Genomic DNA, 18,303 nt, shown 5'->3' with positions numbered 1-18,303 from the left:
CCTTCTGTCTTGTTTTGTCTAATCTAATGTTACACATTTAAATTGCTCAGAAAGAGGAAGGACACATTTGCTTTCTCTTTTGTCTGTTTACTTTGATGTTTTCATGCTAATGTGTTCTCTAATAAATAACAAAAATCAAACAATACAGCTATTTTAAAAATAAACAGTAGGCTTCTTTTCTTTCAGTGCACAGAGCTAACACCACAGGAAATGTCTGGTTTGTCTCATTGGCTTCACAACATGGAATCCCACAGTGCATCTCCTTGCTGACATTGTGTTGCTGAGTATATCATGTGCATGGCTGTGTCTCAGAACAGATTCCCTCTCATAGTTGTGCAGAGTGCTGTGTTCCTGAAAAGCACTGCAGGTGATCTCACTGGCCTCCTTCTGACTGACACTGGGCTGAATTCATATCATATGCACTGTCATCTGTTGAAAATTTCCTGGGTGTTGACCGTGGGTCACTTTATTTTCTTGGGCTATCAAGGTCATCTGTGGAGGAGCAGGATAAGTTTAGTGAAAAGACTATGACGGGTCAACTTGGAACCTGTGGCATCAGTGAGTTTTGTGAGGGATAAAATTCATTCAAGGAAAAGTAAGTGCAAGCCGAGGTAGCAGTGCATTGCTGGGTGTAAGAGCCTTGTAGACAGCACAGAGGACCCACTACCTCACCCTACATCAGAACAGGTGCAGCAGTTTTCTCATTGACTATTCTTGGTTCAGCAAGTATTTGTGTGGTGTGTGTGTGTGCGTGTGCGTGTGTGTGTGTGTGTGTGTGTGTGTGTGTGTGTTGTGCTTTTCTGTGCATCTCTGTATCTATGTGTGTGTGTGAACTTCTCCTCTGTATGTGTGTTTGTGTGAATACTGTCTATTGCTTACACAGTAGTGATCCTTTGTGTGTGTATGTGACCATGTGTGGATGAATGTATATGTGTGTGTGTCCACGTTTCCTGTATGTATAGGGATAATTATTTGTATGTGTTTGTGAGTACAGGTGCTTATAGGTCCAGGTGTATGTTTGTACTGTGGAATTTAAACTCTTATTTGTTTTTATTTCTACATATTTATATATTCACTTCCTCATCTTTAATGATGATGGAACCAACTTTGTTGAAAAAGTACTGTGCCCCCTCACTTGGCATCCATCAAATACTGTATGCTGCTGCCCATCTTTCCGCATGTCCTCCTAGCTCACTTGAACAAAGGGACAAAAACTACTGTACCTCATGGTTTTCAGGTATTTGTAGAGACAAAAATATTTATCTGCCCAGAAATCCTTGGAGCAAACCAAAGGAATGTGGTACATGAAGTTTAGGAGGAGGTCACTGTGGCAAATCAAGGTGTCTGAGAGGCAGGATAGCCTGGCTGAGGGTTTGTGTCCTTGTCTGCTCTGGGTGAATGGTGACTGCACACTCAATGGTCAGGTGGCTTGCTGTGTCTTCTCTATATCCTGTTTTGTCCTCATCCACATTGCCTGCTACCACTTGCTTTCCCCCTTTGTCTAACCTTGGCTCAGTTAACCTTGGCCTTGGAGCTTGGCCTGCATGTTAGTCCTTGAGAGATTCTGACTTGCAGTGTGCTTCCAGCTGCATCTCAGTCCAGCAGAAGTCCCCTAGCCATGCATGGGGAGGAGCTGTTGGCTGACAGCACCTTTGACCATCCTTCCAGTGTTTTGTGGAGAGGTTCCTATCAGAAATCCTACCCCTTACTACAGAGACCAGGTCCCATATACAAGCCTGAATCATCAACTGCATGCCAGAGCTTATGTTCTAGAGAAATGGAGGAGTCCATTCTGCTTGATGATTTGGGAAAGGCTGCGTCCCATTTTCAGAGCCATGAATGTTGAAAGCTTCTAAAGCAGCACCAGGCACATTGTCTAATGCCAGTATTCTTGGTGGCATACACCGCAGTGCCCACACTCATGATCCTAGTGTTAGTCCTGAGCTCTGTACAATGATTTAACTCTGGAGTATGATTTGTTTCCTATTGCTGCTGTCTCCAAATCCTGCCTCTTTGACCATCAGAGAAACTTCAAATCTTAATAATCTACTTTGCTTTTAAAGCAGCAGGAGGTTTATGACTGCTGTTTACAATGAAGACCCCACATAAATTTTTCCTGGGTCTTCCAATTTAAATAGGAGGTTTTTCTTTCTCAGAATGCATGGAGTGAGCAAGATGTGGTCTGGAGGAGTTCAAGTCCAAATTCACATGGCTCTTTCTGACAAGTACAGTGTGTTTGCTTTCTTCTCTTTTCTTTGAAGAGAAACCATTTTCTATCTCTTAGAACCTTTCCACCACAGTTATTACCAGACATAACATAATTATTTGAATTTCAAATCTTCAGTCATAGAGAGAGACCACATTGTTTTGTGTCTGGGTATCTATCTAATCCCCTCCTACCCAATAAAGCAAAGAATGGTATTTCATCCTATTTTAGCCACCCATGATCAAAAAGAGGCCACAAAAAGTCATCACGACCATGAGATCTACAGGTGATTTAGGTATGATTTATATTTATCTTCACTCCTTGTTATCACTCTCTAAGGGAGCCCTTTTCTCATGAATATTAGTGAACAGGGGAATAAGACTGTGATGACTATTCTTGGCTGTCAATGTGACTATATCTGGGATTAACTAACAACCAAAAATGGAGGGCACATCTGTGGGAGATTTATGCTTATTTTGAAGTAGGAAGATCTACTTCTAGTCTGAACCTTTGAGGTAGGAAGTCACACCTTTAATTCAGATCTTTAATCCAGATGTAATCGGGACTACTCCTTCTGTTGGAAGCATATAGAAGTCATGGAAGAAGGAAGCTCTTACTCTTTCTCTGCTTGCTCTCTCCTTGTTAGCACATCCATTCCTTCACTGACATTAAAGCCCACTTCTTTATGATTCCAGCATATACTGGACCAGCCGAGACATCCAGTCTAGTGGAGTGAGCATCTACTGGATTCTTGGACTTTCCATTTCTAGCCAGATATTGTTGAATTAGCTAGAGCACAGCTTATAAGCCATTCTAACAAATACCCTTTCCATAGAGAGATTCATTTTGTAACTTCTGTTCTCTATAGAACCCTGGCTAATACACCAGACATGTAGAGAGGAAATTCTAGAACAGTTAGGGTCTCATAACAGTCTCAGCTCTCTTACAAATTCTCAGTGGCCATCTTCCCTTAACCTTAGCATTCCTCAGGTGCTGCTCACTTCAAAGAACTCAACCCTCCTCTTTCACATCATCCTGATCTAATTCCTTGACATGCTTTATTTCTCATATTATTAGGTATGGATGTTAAGGAGGGGAAGAGTCATTCTTAGGCAGTGCTTATAAACTGAGTGTTCAACTATCCTTGGGTAAAGTAGTGAAAAGATTCTAATGAAGCCGAAGAAATCTCTAGCTTTGGAAGGAGGAGGTGCTGAATGACTTCCCCTGTGTCACAAAAGAGACTACTGGAAAGGAAACCTCAGCTTCTGGTCAGTTCATGGAGAACTAATTAGCAAGGAGGCAAAGACTGTGCCCCATGACATCAGCAGACCCTTTGCTGGGCATTCTGTTGTATCCTGGACAGCTCTTGGAATCCCCAGTGATGTCACTAGTGTTGAAGCAGCACCAACATTCTTTAGGACATTGGTTCACTGACCAAAAGTTTGGCCTCTAGACATGTTATCCAGACTCAGAGGTCTATTTGGGAGAGGGAATGGACAGCATGGAGAGACCAGAGTGAGGCAGAAGGAAGCTGGTCCTAGATCTCCCTGGAAAACATGGGGGAATAAGTTGTCCTGGGGAAGACTCAGTGAGTTCTGGGAATGGGCTGGGGAGTTTTCTGGATGTTTTTAGGCTTGAGCCTTCCAGGGATAGGACTCAGGAACTGGGAGCTTCTGGGAAGCAATAGGCCTATCCTGATTCTCTGGGTTCCTAAAGAGCAGACCCAGATCAAGGATCCGTGATGATTAGTTTGGCAGAGTCAGGAATTGAAAGGCTGAAACTGCTTTGCTGGGTACCCTGTGCTTTCAGTCTGAGTGGGAAAGGAGGCACAGAGGAACTAATGAGATTTCTGTACTAGGACTGTGTTTCACATTCACTGGTGTCCTTTCATTGTGTGCCAGTAATAATACGGAAAGGGGAATAACCTTGCAAAGCCATAGGTTCTGATACTTTACATTATAACCACTAGCAGGGCAGGATCCACCAAGTGCTACTGTCTTGCAGGGATCCCTAAAGTTTTGAGTTCCCTGTTGTGGGTGGTACACAGATCAGTTCAGCCTGAGAACTGTTAGATTCAGTGGACCTGGACTGAGACTGTCCCCTTCCTGGTAGCTCTGAATGTCCTGGAATGTCAGTGAGAATGGCTTTGTGAATCTAGTGACTATGTTCTGCCCCTGTATGGCTTCTCCATTAACATGAGACTCTGAAGCATAGAGCAAGTGACTTTGGCATCCCTATACTGCCTGAGTGCTTGTGGACAGTAACAATTTTCTCCAGGCTCTGAAAGCACATGGCTGAGGGCTCTGCAGCCAATGTGCATCCTCTGCAACTGTGAGTAAGCCTTAAGAAGCTGTCCACTGTGTCACATTGTCTAGGGAGACAGAGGAAACCAGGTGACTTCTAAGACATCCACCCCTCTATAGAGAGATGGGAGAACGAACATCCACAGAGGGGGAGACTCAAGTCTGGGCTTTCAGAACCTGCCTGGGCAAAGTCTCACCTGTCAGTCACTTTCTGAGCATCCTTCAGTGTGTAAGGATTAACTGAGATGAGGTAGCGTATAGGGCAGGTGCTGGTGAATTTTCAATCCAGACCAAACATGGTGCTAGTTCTTCATTTCAGGACTGTCAATAAATTCCAAAGTGTGAAGTGTTTCTGTGGGAAAGGTCTATGGTGAAGGACCCCTAATAACCTGTCCTCTTGTGCCCTTTGCCTGCCTCTCTCATGCTCTGATGGATGTTGTAATTTAAGCTGGCTGTGTCACCTTTCCTAAGGGCATGTGCATTGTCACAGGAGGCTCCAGGCAAGGAATTTGGCTCTTGTGTAGCTCTAGGTGAAACACCACAGCAGTGACACACTACATACTATCCCCATGACTAGAACACATTTGATTTTCTGTAAATGCCTTTGCATGTCTGTGTGTAGCCTCTCACTAGCCATTTGTCTCTCTTCAAATTCCACAAGCACTCAGGCAGGAATGGAGCCTTACACTTGTGGGAATGTTTGCTCCTGTGTCTCAGGGCTCACCTGGAGAGCCCCAGTCCTTATCATCTCCAGCCTGACATGTCACTAGTTGATCACACATTTGCTCACATCATGAGGGCTGGAATGTATTCTGCTGAAGATTTGGGGTAATTTTCCTCATTAACTATGGGGCTTTCCTTTGTTCAGACAAGACACCCACAACCTTCAACATACCCACATACTATAACAGCCTTGGGGATTCTCCACAATTTGCTTGTTCATATCAGGGGACCGATTTTCTTCTCCACCATCCCGACCTAATACCCTAGCAACCTTTATTTCTCATGTTATTGGTTAGAGATCTGAAGAATTGATGAGCCATTTCATCGGATGTGTTTGGAATAGAGACTTCAACTTCCCATACATGAATATATGAATAGTAAAAATATTCAAATGAAGCAGAGAGAAGAGATCTGTGGCTTTGTAAAGACAATGTACTGAAGTACTTTCCTTATGTTTCTGGAAAGGCTCCTGAGAAGGGCAACATGGCTTTTTGTGCATTGCAGAAGAGCTGGTTAGTTGATAGATGAGGCCTCATGGAGATGGCCCTGGTAGTCCCTTCTCTGGAAATTCTGTTGTATCCTGGAGAGCCCTTGGTATTCTCTGTGATGTTACCAGTGTTGTGGCAACACCAAATGCCTGTAGGGTACTTGTTCAGTGTCCATAGACATGTGTGTAAGGCTGAGATGGCTGCTTGGGAGAGAGAATAGAGAACATGGAGTGACCAGAGAGAGGCAAAGGAAGCTTGCCTTTGGTCTTAGTGTCAAACCTGGAGAAATAAATGGTTCTGGTGAAGAAAATGAATCCTGAGCAGGGGATAGCGAGCTTCCTGGAGGAGGTGAACTTGAGCTGGGGCTCAGCATCTGTGAGCTTCTGGGAAGCAATGGGCCTATCCTATTTCTCTGGGCTTAAGAGCAGACCCAGAGTCAAGAGTCTTTTATGGTCAGATTAAGAGAGCCATAAATTATTCAGGCTGCAGCTGCTTTTCTGGGAACTCCTTCATTTCATTCAGACTGGCAAAGAGTGACAGAAGGAACTGATTGACTAATGAGCTGTCCCTCTCTGGGTAGGGTATTGCTTCACTTTATCCTAGTGGATTCCTACAGTTTCCATGGGAATCTGATGCTAATAAAAAGGGAGGGAAATTCCCCTGGCCATCTACCAGGGCCTCAGACATTCGGATGCTTTGGTCCTGGGCACGTGTGATCCGGACTTGGTGCTGCTAAGCTTTAGGGACGTCAAGACTTACCTGCATCACATCAGATATGAGCTGACACTGTCCTACAAATCTACATGGCTGGGATACATTATGTCTTCCAGGGCCAGGGGACTGCACCAGGGAGTGAGGCACAAGCCTAGCCTTGCTGGTTGAGGACAGAGACATAGATCATGGGTACCAGTTTGAGGATAGCTGCCCTGCTCTTTGAGAGTTTCACTGGGTCCTTAGCATTTCCTCTTCCTCGGGCTTCTTGGGACTCATCATGGACTCTATTAACCTTAAGCCATTCAAGTATACAAGTTCACTTTTCTTTATCTACCTGCAGGGACTACAGAGGAGGCACCCTCCTAAATTTCCACCTCCACTGAGCTGGAGCAGCAGATGAAAAAAACAGAGAAACTCACAAGCCGGCTACATAATATGACAAGCGAGAAAAATGAGCTGCCTGGAATCCTAGCCAATTACACCAACAAGGATTTGAACAACAGGTAGTCATTATGCCCAGTTCTCTGCTGACCATCTTGATACCACAGTATCAAGCCCAGGTTTCCTGAGGAACAGGAGACTGTACATCCAGGGTGTCCTGGTGCCTAAACTAAACTTTCTGAGTGCATTCAAGATGCAGAACTTGGACCCTGGGTAGGAGTGAGATGGGGACACAGGCTGTTCTGCTTCCTCCAAATGAAAAGCAGAGCCTGTGGCCTGAATCATAGTCTGGGGATAGGGACAGTAGTGCGTGAGCTCTCAACATGCATTTCAAGATATCTTGACAAATGTTGGCTTGTGGGAGATGCTAGGTCTTCTTAGTTTGTTGTGAGTCTTTGTACTTGACCAGTGGATGTTTGTGTCTGAAAGCTCCCAGCAGCAGCTGGGGCGAGGGGCCTTGTCCCATTCATCCATCTCAGTTTGTAGCAGGAAGGCCTGGAGCTCCTCACTGCTTCTTTCTGGTCTTCTGCCTTATACTCTGAAATAGTGACACCTCCCTATATTTATTGGGGATCTTGATTGTATGTGGTGTGTGTGTGTGTGTGTGTGTGTGTGTGTGTGTGTGTGTGAGTGTGTCTGTGTCTGTGTGGGTCTATGTGCTCCTGAGTGTCCAGGCTCTGTTGTGGCATGGTCTGAGAATTTTACAGTTTCCAGCAGATGGCACTGCTGAGGCCAGGGAAGCCCACTTTGAGCAGCAGGCTTCTTGGGTACTGTGCTCATCTTGGTGGAACATTGGAATTCCCAGTGGAGTTTATAAAGCCATCCTGAAACTGGGACTCCTCCCTGCAAATTCTCATTGTGTGCTCTGGTCCTCTGTGCAGCAATAGACACCAAATATGTGAATCCCTGTTGTGAAGACAGGAGAAATGTCATTATAGGTTTCTGTTGGGCCCAGATATGTGGCACAGACTCCTGGGAAGTTCTTAGAGAGCTAATCTATAACTCTAGGCCCACTGAGGGAGCTCTTGTATCCCTGGCACCCCTCTTTGGACCAGCTGCATCTTCTGGCTCGGGGACAGGATGGGAAATTTAGTAAGCAACAGGAGGTCCCAATGTGTAAGTGCCAGGCTGTGGCATCCATTGGGCTGGGGTAGTCCATGACTTACCCTTATTCATGTAATCCTTGTGGCCTGTGTTCATGAGGTTCTTTTCTCCTTGGGCCATGCCCTACCACAGGCTGAATTTTGAGCTTGAGATGCTCAAAATGGAGCATAAGCAGGTGATGTCTGACCTGCAGAAATTGCCCATAGAGATCATTGATGCCTTGGACAAGTGCACGGGGCTGGCTGATTGAGGAGACTGAATCCTTCAGGTAACTGCCTGATTTATCTTGAGAGGAACTGTCTCTGCCCTTCTTTGTCCTTGACCCAAAGTGAGGGCTCTGGTTCCAGCCTGTCTGCCTCTTAGCAAGCAGCCTGCCTTGTGGCCCTTGGACTTGTGCCTCTTGGACTCAGTTTTGCTAAGTGTGGAAAAACACTGAGGCCCTACCATCATTGTCCTGCCAGCCTTGGGAGCCTTATACAGAAAAATGGTTTGCACCATGAAGGGCATGTCTGGCAGCCCAGGTTCTCTGGGCACTGGCAGGGGCTTCACAGACCTGGTTTTCATGGGACCTGTAGGCTGAATTTATTCCTGTTGGGACTTCTTCCCTCCTTCTGAGAGTGTTTTCCCTCTACCTGCTGCTTTTTCCCCAATATCATGATCAGTTAAGCACAGTTGTGGGCTGCACCTTGTTCTCAGAGGCACAGGATCCCTTTTGGCATCAGGGTTTTCAGAAGTAGTTTGAATCTCTCTGGAATTTGGTTATTCTCTGGATTTGGCCTGCCTCTGAGTGATGCTGACTTGGCAATTAAGAGCTCCATTCTTGGGCTGTCTGGGGGTCTGTGACTTTTCACAGTTGGTGGTATTTGGGGGTAGGAATGGCAAATGAAGGTTCTCTGGGGCTCACCATATTTTGGCGGTTGTACAGTTACCTCCATGGCCAGGTCCTCAGAGACTGGACTCAGCTAAAGAAGAATGTACATGTGTTGAGACTGAAGAACAGACTGCTGTGGAAGGAGCAGATTGAACTGCAAGAGTCCTGTGAGGAGCTGAAGAGGCTCTTGAAGGAGGCTCATGAGATGATCTGTGACCCCTGTCCAACAGGTAGGCTGAGGCAGCAGGGGCAGGTGCCCACCTTCCAACCATAAACATAGAGACACCGATATACCATCCACCCATCCATCCAGACTCCCATCTACATACCATCCAAGTGTTGATTTCTGTGATCATTTCCAGGTCTTTCTGGAGAGTTAGCCTCTTGCAAGAAACTGGATAATTGGCAAGCAAACCCTTCTGCTCTGCCAGAAGCTGCAGTACATTGAGAGAGATGGGTCAGTCACATATTACACACCTACATGTCATTATGATCAGATGGCTGCTATGCAGGGAGGTACATAGGGAACATCACAAAGCTTTCATTGATGATGTCAGTGGCCTGTGGCATATGTGCTTTGCAAAGGTCATGTGAGATCACAGGGAGGAAGCAGCCTTCAAGGACTAGAGCCCAGTGCCAGTGCCAAGTGAGTGGTTCTCATTGTCAACGTTTTGGGTGGCATGTGGTCTTCTCCTTTCTTCCTGCATCCCAATGTGTTCTCTTCCTTTTGCCAAGCTCTTGTTTCATAGTGACAGATGTCTTAGTACCACCTTGTCAGTCCTTTTGCTGGGCATGGTGCTGGACAGTTCTCTGGGAGCATCCTGGAGTTTCCAGTCCAGAGCTGCCTGAATGACCATACATGTGGGAGGACTTTGACAGGGTGAGGGTTGGGGTGACAGATTTGAAGCTTCAAGAGACCATTTTCCCCAATCCCCTCAACTTAGTCTAAATAAGCTGTGTGCTGCCCTAGGAAGTTTTAGGCCTCAAGGGATGGACTGCAGTATTGTGGGTCTCAATTGAAACACCTGATGTGCATAGTCTAAATTCAACTGTTTATTCAGCATGATGTCCTGTTCATTGTTTCCTGCTCACTTCTGATTTCTGTGGTCTATGTGTGATCTATGCAGATATGTGTAAATGTGTACGTTGGTGGGTGTGTTCAGAGGCTACATAGTGAAATCCCATGTTGTCATCCATTGCTCACTCTCTTATTCCCTGGAGCTCAGGCCTTTCTCTGAACCTGAAATTTTCTCTTTGGGCTAATCTGGCTGTCCAGCACTCTTTGGATCTCCTGTCCTCCAAGGTAGACCTTCTGTCTTGTTTATTCTCATCCAATTCCTACAAGTTTCAATTGCTCAGAAAGAGGAAGGATGTGATAGCTTTCTCTTTCTTCATTTACTTTTATTGTTTTGATGTTAATGTATTTTCTAATAAATAACAAAAGTCAAACAATACAGATGTTTTAAAAATAAACAGTAGGCACAGAGCTTAAAACCACAGGAAATGTCTGGTTTGTCTCATTGACTTCACAACAGGGAATCCCACAGTGCATCTTCCTGTTGACATTGTGTTTCTGACTACATCATGTGCATGACTGTATCTTAGAACAAATTCCCTCTCATAGCTGTGTAGAGTGCTGCATTCCTGAAAAGCAGTGTAGGTCACTTCACTGGCCTCCTTCTGACTGACATTGGGGCTGTTTTCATATCACATGCACTACAACCTGTTATAAACTTCCTGGGTTTTGACCATGGGTCACTTTCTTTCTCTTGAGCTAGGCAGGGTCTTCTGTGGAGGAGCCAGGGTAGGTTTAATAGAGAGACTGTGATGGATCAACTTGGAACCCGTGGGATCAGTGAGTCTTGGGATAGATAAAGCTCATGAAAGTAAAAGTAAGTGCAGACCAGGGTAGCAGAGCCTGGCTGAGTCTAAGAGTCTTGTAGACAGCAGCATGGACCCACTCCCCAGCTCTGAAAGGCAGCCTTTTCTACCTGGCCATTCTGGGGTCAGAAGTGTGTGTGTGTGTGTGTGTGTGTGTGTGTGTGTGTGTGTGTGTGTGTGTGTGTTTGTGTGTGATGCATTTCTGTACATCTCTGTGTGTGTGGACCTATATGTGTGTTTTTGTGTGTCTCTGTTTGTGTGTGTGGACTTTCGTGTGTTTTTGTATGTCTCTGTTTGTGTCTACTGCCTCTTGTGTGCATGATAGTGTCACTTTGTGTGTGTGTGTGTGTGTGTGTGTGTGTGTGTGTGCTGGGTGTGTGCTGTGTGATGCATTTCTGTACATCTCTGTGTGTGTGGACCTATATTTGTGTTTTTATGTGTCTCTGTGTGTGTCTGCCACCTCTTGTGTGCATGATAGTGTCACTTTGTGTGTGTGTGTATGTGCTCATGTCTCGTTGTGTGTGTCTATGGTTCCTGTATGTATAGGTTTAAGTGCTTGTGTGTGTATGTCTGTGTGTATGGATGCTTATATGTGCAAGTATGTGTTTGGATGCATCAATATGTTCACTTTTTTGTATGTGAAACATCTTTAATGATGATGGAGTCCAACTTTGTTGAAAAAGTACTGTGCACACTCACTTTGTATCCTTCTAATATTGTATGCTGCTGCCCATCTTTCCACATGTCCACCTTGCTCACTAGAACAAAGGGACAGAAAAACTACTCTAAGTCAATGCTTTTGAGGTAATTATAGAGGGAATAATATTTATTACAAGAAAAGTCTTGGGAGCATACCAAAGAAATATGGTACAGGAAGATGAGGAGACCACTGTGGCAAATCAAGGTGTCTGAGAGGCAAGGTAGGCTGACTGAAGATTTGTGTCCCTTCTCTGCTCTACGTGAATGGTGACTGCACACTCAATGGTCATTGGCTCACTGTGTCTTCTGGTGCCCTGTCTTGTCCTCATCCTCATTGCCTGCTACCACTTTCTTTCCACCTTTGCCTAACTTTTCTCAGTTATCATTTTCCTTGAAGGTAAGACTGGATTTTATTTGTTGAGGGATTCTGACTTACGATGTGGTTCTAGCTGCAACTAAGTTCATCAGAAATTACCTAGCCGGGCTGTGGTATGAGAATGGGGCTGTCTCAGTGCACACCCTAGGCTCATGATGGTCTAAAGCACTCATCACATGCTGTAGCACTCAGTAACTGCTTTTTTTGAAATTTCTTCATTCTGAGTTATAATCAGCCTCATGGAGGGTTGGGAGCAGTGAGGACTCTCAGCCATTACTGGTGGTATAACATGATATAGCACAGTGAGAAGCCACACACTCTTCTTCAGAATGTTAAACTGTAGTTCACAGGTGAACCAGTGATTCCAGAACATGAAGTAGGTGTCCAAGGAGAAGCTAGGGGACATTAGTGCTGTAGCAGCATTCCTAAGAGTAGCCTCAAAGTAGAAACTATCTAGATGTCTACATTCACTGAGTGAAAAAGTACAATGTGATTGAGCCCTTCCATGAATCGTTCAGCATGAAATAATACTTGTAATCATTTGGCCCTGATATACTCAGCCATTTGTTGCTCAAAGAAATCCTTGACACAATCACCTTACAGGTAGGAATTGTTGATTTTGACTCTCTGTTGTGGAAATTCTCTAGATTCCTGGGCTTCTGGGTTTTCTAGTTTTCTCTGACGTGAGGCAGCCTGTGGTAAAGGGTGTTCCTTTTGGAGGAAGTTGCTCACCTTGGGGCCAACTGGGAATTAGTGAATAAGACCAGTGAGCTGCTCCAGTTGTCCTGTGCTGGGGAACATTCTTATATTGCACAGCCTGGGGAACTTCCTAAGCAGGGTTGGCTAACCAACCAGTACCCCAGAGGTCCACGTGTCTGTGCATTAGTTTCACAGGAGAGGCACTTCAATGATTGAGCTGCCTGTTTCTCATGGCCACTGTATTCTTCTCTCATCCTACAAAAGTAAATCTTCTTCTCAACAGTATCCCTGGTGATTGCTCCTTATATTAACATTAGCTGGGAAATTAAACATGTTACTGCATTAGAGTGTGCTTGTATGTGTGCACACATGTACTTGTGTGTGTTCATGAGTTTGTGTGCATATGGTGAGCAAGCCACCACTGAGAACACAGTCTTCTAATGAACAGGAGCAAGAGAGTCTGGATGAAATACTGAAGGACCTGCTGAAGCAGAAGGAGCTGGTCACACAGCAAAGGGACTTGGCAGAAAAGCTACAACATCACTTCAGTGTCACTGAGATGAGGTAGGAGCCCAGGCTTGGAGGAGTGGTTAGAACCATGTAGATCACCTGTATCTGGATCTCTGTCCTTTTGGGATTCCTACCATCTGAATAGCTCCCAGCCAGAGCCAGGGAAAGAACATCTCAGGATATTGTACTGGTCCGGTCATCAAGAACTTCTCCAGGAAACACTATGTTTGATCCGTAGTGTTTCTGGGGAGTGTGTATCCCTTATTCCTTTCTGGGCTCTCTGGAATCTTCTCAGTACCTTGTCCCCTGTGTCTCCCCACAAATCTCCTTATGGCAGTCCTCAACCTAGCAGGAGGAGGGTTAGTGGTGGAGGACCGTGTGTGCTCCTGCCACTTTACTTTCCTTCCAGAACATCACCTTTAGAGAGAAGTTCCTACCTTTGCACAGATCTGCATGCAGCACACTCCTGCAGATTACAGGTTCTCTGCAGTGTGCATCTGTTTCCTGTGAAAAAATTTTACTGTTATAAGAAGATTTAGGGGTTGAGGAGTTGAACCTATGCAGGTTTGTATACTGAAGGAATAATCAGACCCTTCACTGCTTTTCTTTTGTAGGATCCCCTAGAGGGTCTATATTCAGTTTCCCATGTTGCTCACATTCACCTGGTATCTAATCAAGGACATGCCTATCTGACCTGAACTGTAACTCAAACATTGGTACACTGTTATTTTTCCAAATAATGTATCTAGACAACTGGAGAAATGTATCCACTTCCTTGCCCAGCACAGTGTAGTTCTCAATTCATCTTCTAGTAGATTTTAAAAGCTGAGAATAAAATGCAGGCTCAGTTGTACTCTGACCCTTCTCCCTTGGGGAATGCCGGGAATGACCTCAGCGGAAAGGTCATGCTGGACTGTCCAGCTGACTAGAGCTGGTTCAGGCTCAACAGCTGACATGGCAGGTCCCCACCAGGCCTGTTCCCTAACTGCCTTCCTCATCTAGGTCAGAAAATCTCCAGTCTGAGTTTGAACAGGATGAGAGCCTCCTGCAGACAGAGCTGCTGCAGCAGGAGCAATAAGTGTCCCAGACAAGTGAGCCACCCTTGCATCCCATCCCCAGCAAACATGGTGTTGGTGGGGAACTGGGGGATCTTGTCTTTGGATTTCAGTGTGAATAGGCCCTGATTTTTTTTAGCCTGTGGCACAGTCAGGCTGCTTCTGGTTCTGATTGCCTTTCCTTCTCACATAGCAGATCTTGAGAGAACTGAGGAGGACAAAGAAGCCAAAGATGCCTTGAACCCATGAAGCTCTCCACCTCAGATCGAGGTCTGCTCAGAAGACATCCCGTATAGTTGTGATCTCACCAGTGAGGCAAATACCACATGACCTCCAGGTGATCCAGCCCCCGTCAATAGGTCTGTTGACTCAGGATTCCTGAAGAAAAGAAAACATCACAAATGAACTCAAGACTGAAAAACCTGAGACAAGAATTACTGGGAACCCTGACATTCAACAGCAAGTGGCCCCTGTGAGGGCTACAACAACATGGAGGGTAGAGATGTTGGTGAGCAAGACATTTTCTGACAGTTTAATGTCGATGGCTTTGGCAAGCTGACTGAGTCCTTAGCCCTCCCTAGGTGGAGGGAAATCTGTCATGGAAGACTGTTGATGTCAAGCTGTTCCTGACAGACTACTCCAAAAAAACATCATTTTTCATTCTCCAGGCCAGTGCTGAAGCTGACTCCATGTCCTGCACAAGTGTTGCTGAGGATAATGCACCACAGAGATCTCCACAGTCCATCATTCCCCGGGTTAGACATTTTTTCCTACATATTTAAAATCAGTGGGTATTTCTCCATTTCTCAGCTTGAACTGAAGTGACTGTTCCTGAGAAAGGATTTATAGAAGACATCTGAGTCATCTTTGATGTTTCTTGGTACTCAGATGCTGCCCACATATTTGTGGAGTCTCTAGTAAGCACACAAGAGTCTGTATGCTGAAAGAATCAAATAGTGACCAAGACATTACAGGATCAGCAGTGTGTGATAATTTATCAAAAGCTTCCCAGAGGGGCACAAAGAACGCTCTAGAAAATGTCTCATCCTTAGTCTCGGTGAAGGCTTGGCCTACAAAGCCTGAAGGAGGCATGACTATACTAGTTTTGAAAAGGCTTTTTACAATCACTGACTGCCTTCTTACCATGTTTCCAAGGCCAGCCACAGGCTGTAGGTCTGTGCTGCTAACTGTGCAGCAGAGAATGCTGCTGGCCTTAGTTTGGTTTTTGTTTGCTTTGGGTTTTTTGTTTGTTTGTTTTCTTTGTTATAGATTGAGATTTTGCTATTTATTTGTTCTTTATTTTGTTCTTGTTGTTATTTGGGTATTTTGCTAAGGCTGTTCACTGTTTATATTGACTGCTCCCTTTAAGCCCCTATTGAGTAATATTACTGTATTTTATTAATACTAAAGTGTTTTTGAACTTTTCTGTCTTAGAACCTATTTCTTTGGTCAGGTGTATTGTCTCACTCCAGTACCCCAGAACCTCTTGTAACACCAGAACTCTTGTGTGCCCAGCTTGGGCTACAGAGTGGGTTCTCAGGCAGCCAGGGCTACACAGGGCTTTGGATGTGGATGGTGTTTTCAACTCTGTGGATTCTCATTGCATGATGGAAAAAGTATCCATACTGTATCCTTGTGGGTCATATATTTAGCTATCTCTAACTATAGCATTCTGTATACCCACTTCATGATGTGATCATGTGCACCACATTCATGAGAAGTACAACTGTATTGCTGTAAAGCCTCTCAGGAAATGAGAACATTTACTAAAGGAGTATGAGAGAAATCCATGGCCTGCTTGCCACCTGGAGCCATGATGATGTCCCTTCCTGGTCTGCTGCCAAGGGCCATGTTCTCTCCATGGCCCTGACACAGCTGTGGGAGTCTGTGTTGATACCCATGCATCCTCTACCAGTGAGGGCCTGGCAGCCACCTGTAGTCTTGGACACCACCTGTGACCATGCTGCCCCCTAGGAGTATAATGACATTAGGGCTGGAGCTATTACTGAGGGTCATATCTGGGTCTATGGCCCCGCTGCAGCCAGGGTCTCTGTTGATATCTCAGACATCTGTTGTCATCAAAGATGCTTGGAATTTGGGCTACCACCATGGGACATGGTGCTGGTGGGTCCTTGCCAATCTGTGTGACCTTCAAGGCCAACCAGAGCCATGGTGATATCCAGGCCTGGGCTACAACTTTGGAACATGCCTAGGTCCATGCTGCAAACACAACCAGGATCATTGTTCATATCCATGGCCTGTATGGCCACCAAGGGTCACACAGAGGTAGGTAGAGGTCTGGGCTGTCACCTAGGACAGACACATGATAGTGTCTAAGTTGTGTGTTCCTGTAGGAGCCATACAGGTCTGAGTGGCCTGTGTTGCCACCAGGGACCCTGGTGTCCTCTAGGCCTAGGCTGCTGTCAAAAGTCATGTCTGGACTAACAGACTTGGTCTATGTTGATGTCAGTGGCTCCTTTTACTACTGAAGACAGGATAGAAACTCAAAGAGTTAACCCTGTACTTCACTGGCCTTAGCACTAGTGAGATCTGAACTTGCCCCTCACCCACTGCAGTACTGGGGAGAGTGGGTTCTGCACCTGGACTGAGCAGCACAGTAGAGCTGACCCTGTTGGTTGTGGTGTCAGTGAGCTGGCCCTGAGGCTGTGAGAGCTTAAGAACTGAGTCTACCCACTTCTGCCTTGTGTGGGCCAGGTTAAGGGAATGATCCCTGCCTCACCTGAGCAAATGCCACCTGCAGCTGGTGGGAGAGTGGGACTTTGGGCATGAGAACAGAAGAGCTGGGTCAGCCTCTTGACAATTGTAGTAACTGGGTTTTTGGGCCTGGTATATCACCTCAGCAAAACACTAGAGCTGTCCTTTTACTCTGAGTGTGGGTGAGTCAGATTTGAATGCATGAGAACAGGACAATGGGCCTCTCTCCATTCTGCCCATTGCATGGGATGACCTTGGTGGGGCAGTGCTGGAGAGCTTGCCAGGGTGGAGATGATGAAGGAAAGCTGGCAGCCTGACCATCCCAGGTGTCCCCAACCCAGAACCATGGCTATGAATTATGCAACCCTAACATCGTCTTTATACATGGAATCCTGGAGCATGTAAATGGCCCAGTTCTGAAGATCTAAAGCTGCAGGATCTCTATGACACAAGGCATCAATAGGATATCCAAGAAGAGTACAAGTGAAGGTCCATTATCTATAGTGTAGAGAAGCCAGAGAGGCCAGGAACACTTACAAGAAAAGATGTATGGACTAAAGGGTATAATGTGTGACTCAGTGGGCCACACTAAAACTTTCCTGCCAAGACTTTTGTTTGTTTGTAAATTTGGGTTTTCAGTTTTCCTTTAAATTTTATTTTGCTTAGGAAAGAGCTCAGATGTGATGGAAAGGATAAGGGGAAAAGTTGGATTGGGATGCATCATGTGAAACCAACAAAGAATAAAATATTTAAAATAAAAAAATAGAAAAACCAGAGCTATCTGCCTCTTCTTTCCTTAAAATATAGCATCAGTGAAAAACCAGACTGTAGACAGAATGAATTCCAAGAAATTTTGGGACTTTTTTGGCCTTAGCTACGAATGGGTCCATTTGTTAAAGATTTATTTCTTTTATTTGTATGTTTGGGCATTTTCCCTGCAGCAGGGCTGCACATCACATGCATGCAATTCCACCAGAAGCCAGAAGATGGCATCAGATTCCTGAACCTGGAGTTACAGTGGCTTTTTAGCTGCTCTCTTGGTCCTTTGGGAGAGAAACTACTCAAAATGCAGCAGCCATCTCTTCAGACCCTGCACTTGACTTTTGTCCTTCTAGCCATGTGTGTGCTATATTAGTTTGACTGAATCACTCACAAGCAAAGAGAAATTTCGGGAGACCAGCAGGGACAAACACATGATGTAGGCATGCTAATTGTCTTAGGATACCAAGCATCCATGCAAGGCGTTGGTGGGTTCAAGATCCTGCTCCAGCATCACTTATTGTCAGGGTTGGAGCAGATCTCTCACATCTCGTCCTGGATGACAATGAAGATTAAGCCATCTGATGAGATGCGGAATTGAGGAGACACTGCTGGTGGTGGAGGTGTGGATAGGACTCCCTCTTGATGGTCCAGCTAAGCAGTGTTGGGAGGAAGCTTCACACCAGCCAGAGTGGATGAAGCCTGCCGCAAAAGAGACATGCCTGTCATGAGGAGCATGTCTGTACAAGGCTAGGAAAG

The 18,303-nt window shown here is 45.4% G+C and overlaps 2 protein-coding genes across 17 annotated transcripts in view; one reads left to right on the top strand and one right to left on the bottom strand.

Moving 5' to 3' along the window:
• Positions 1-9,342, bottom strand: part of LOC131919690 (disks large homolog 5-like) — a 46,226-nt gene extending 36,884 nt beyond the window's left edge. Inside the window, exon 1 of the mRNA XM_059274079.1 lies at positions 9,180-9,342. The gene's annotated coding sequence lies outside the window, so the exon portion shown is untranslated. The remainder of the gene's footprint in view (positions 1-9,179) is intronic.
• LOC131919691 (disks large homolog 5-like) overlaps positions 1-18,303 on the top strand; it is a 142,993-nt gene that overhangs the window by 104,471 nt on the left and 20,219 nt on the right. Inside the window, exons 5-8 of one of the 16 annotated variants that reach the window (XR_009381364.1) lie at positions 12,954-13,069; positions 14,018-14,106; positions 14,267-14,578; positions 14,739-15,046. The exons of 8 other annotated variants lie outside the window; for them this stretch is intronic. Coding sequence is in view for 3 of the 8 variants with exons in the window: in XM_059274086.1 (XP_059130069.1) it covers positions 12,954-13,069; positions 14,018-14,093 (192 nt within the window). In the remaining 5 variants the exon portion in view is untranslated. Of the gene's footprint in view, positions 1-8,225; positions 9,497-12,953; positions 13,580-14,017; positions 14,107-14,263; positions 15,047-18,303 lie in introns of those variants that run through there. 7 more of the 16 variants (XM_059274086.1, XM_059274085.1, XR_009381367.1 and 4 more) reach the window with 7 other exon arrangements.

This window comes from Peromyscus eremicus, chromosome 9 (assembly GCF_949786415.1).
Source record: "Peromyscus eremicus chromosome 9, PerEre_H2_v1, whole genome shotgun sequence".
Taxonomy (NCBI): domain Eukaryota; kingdom Metazoa; phylum Chordata; class Mammalia; order Rodentia; family Cricetidae; genus Peromyscus; species Peromyscus eremicus.
Note: the sequence above shows the minus strand (reverse complement) of the source record. Positions and strands in the feature narration are given on the sequence as shown.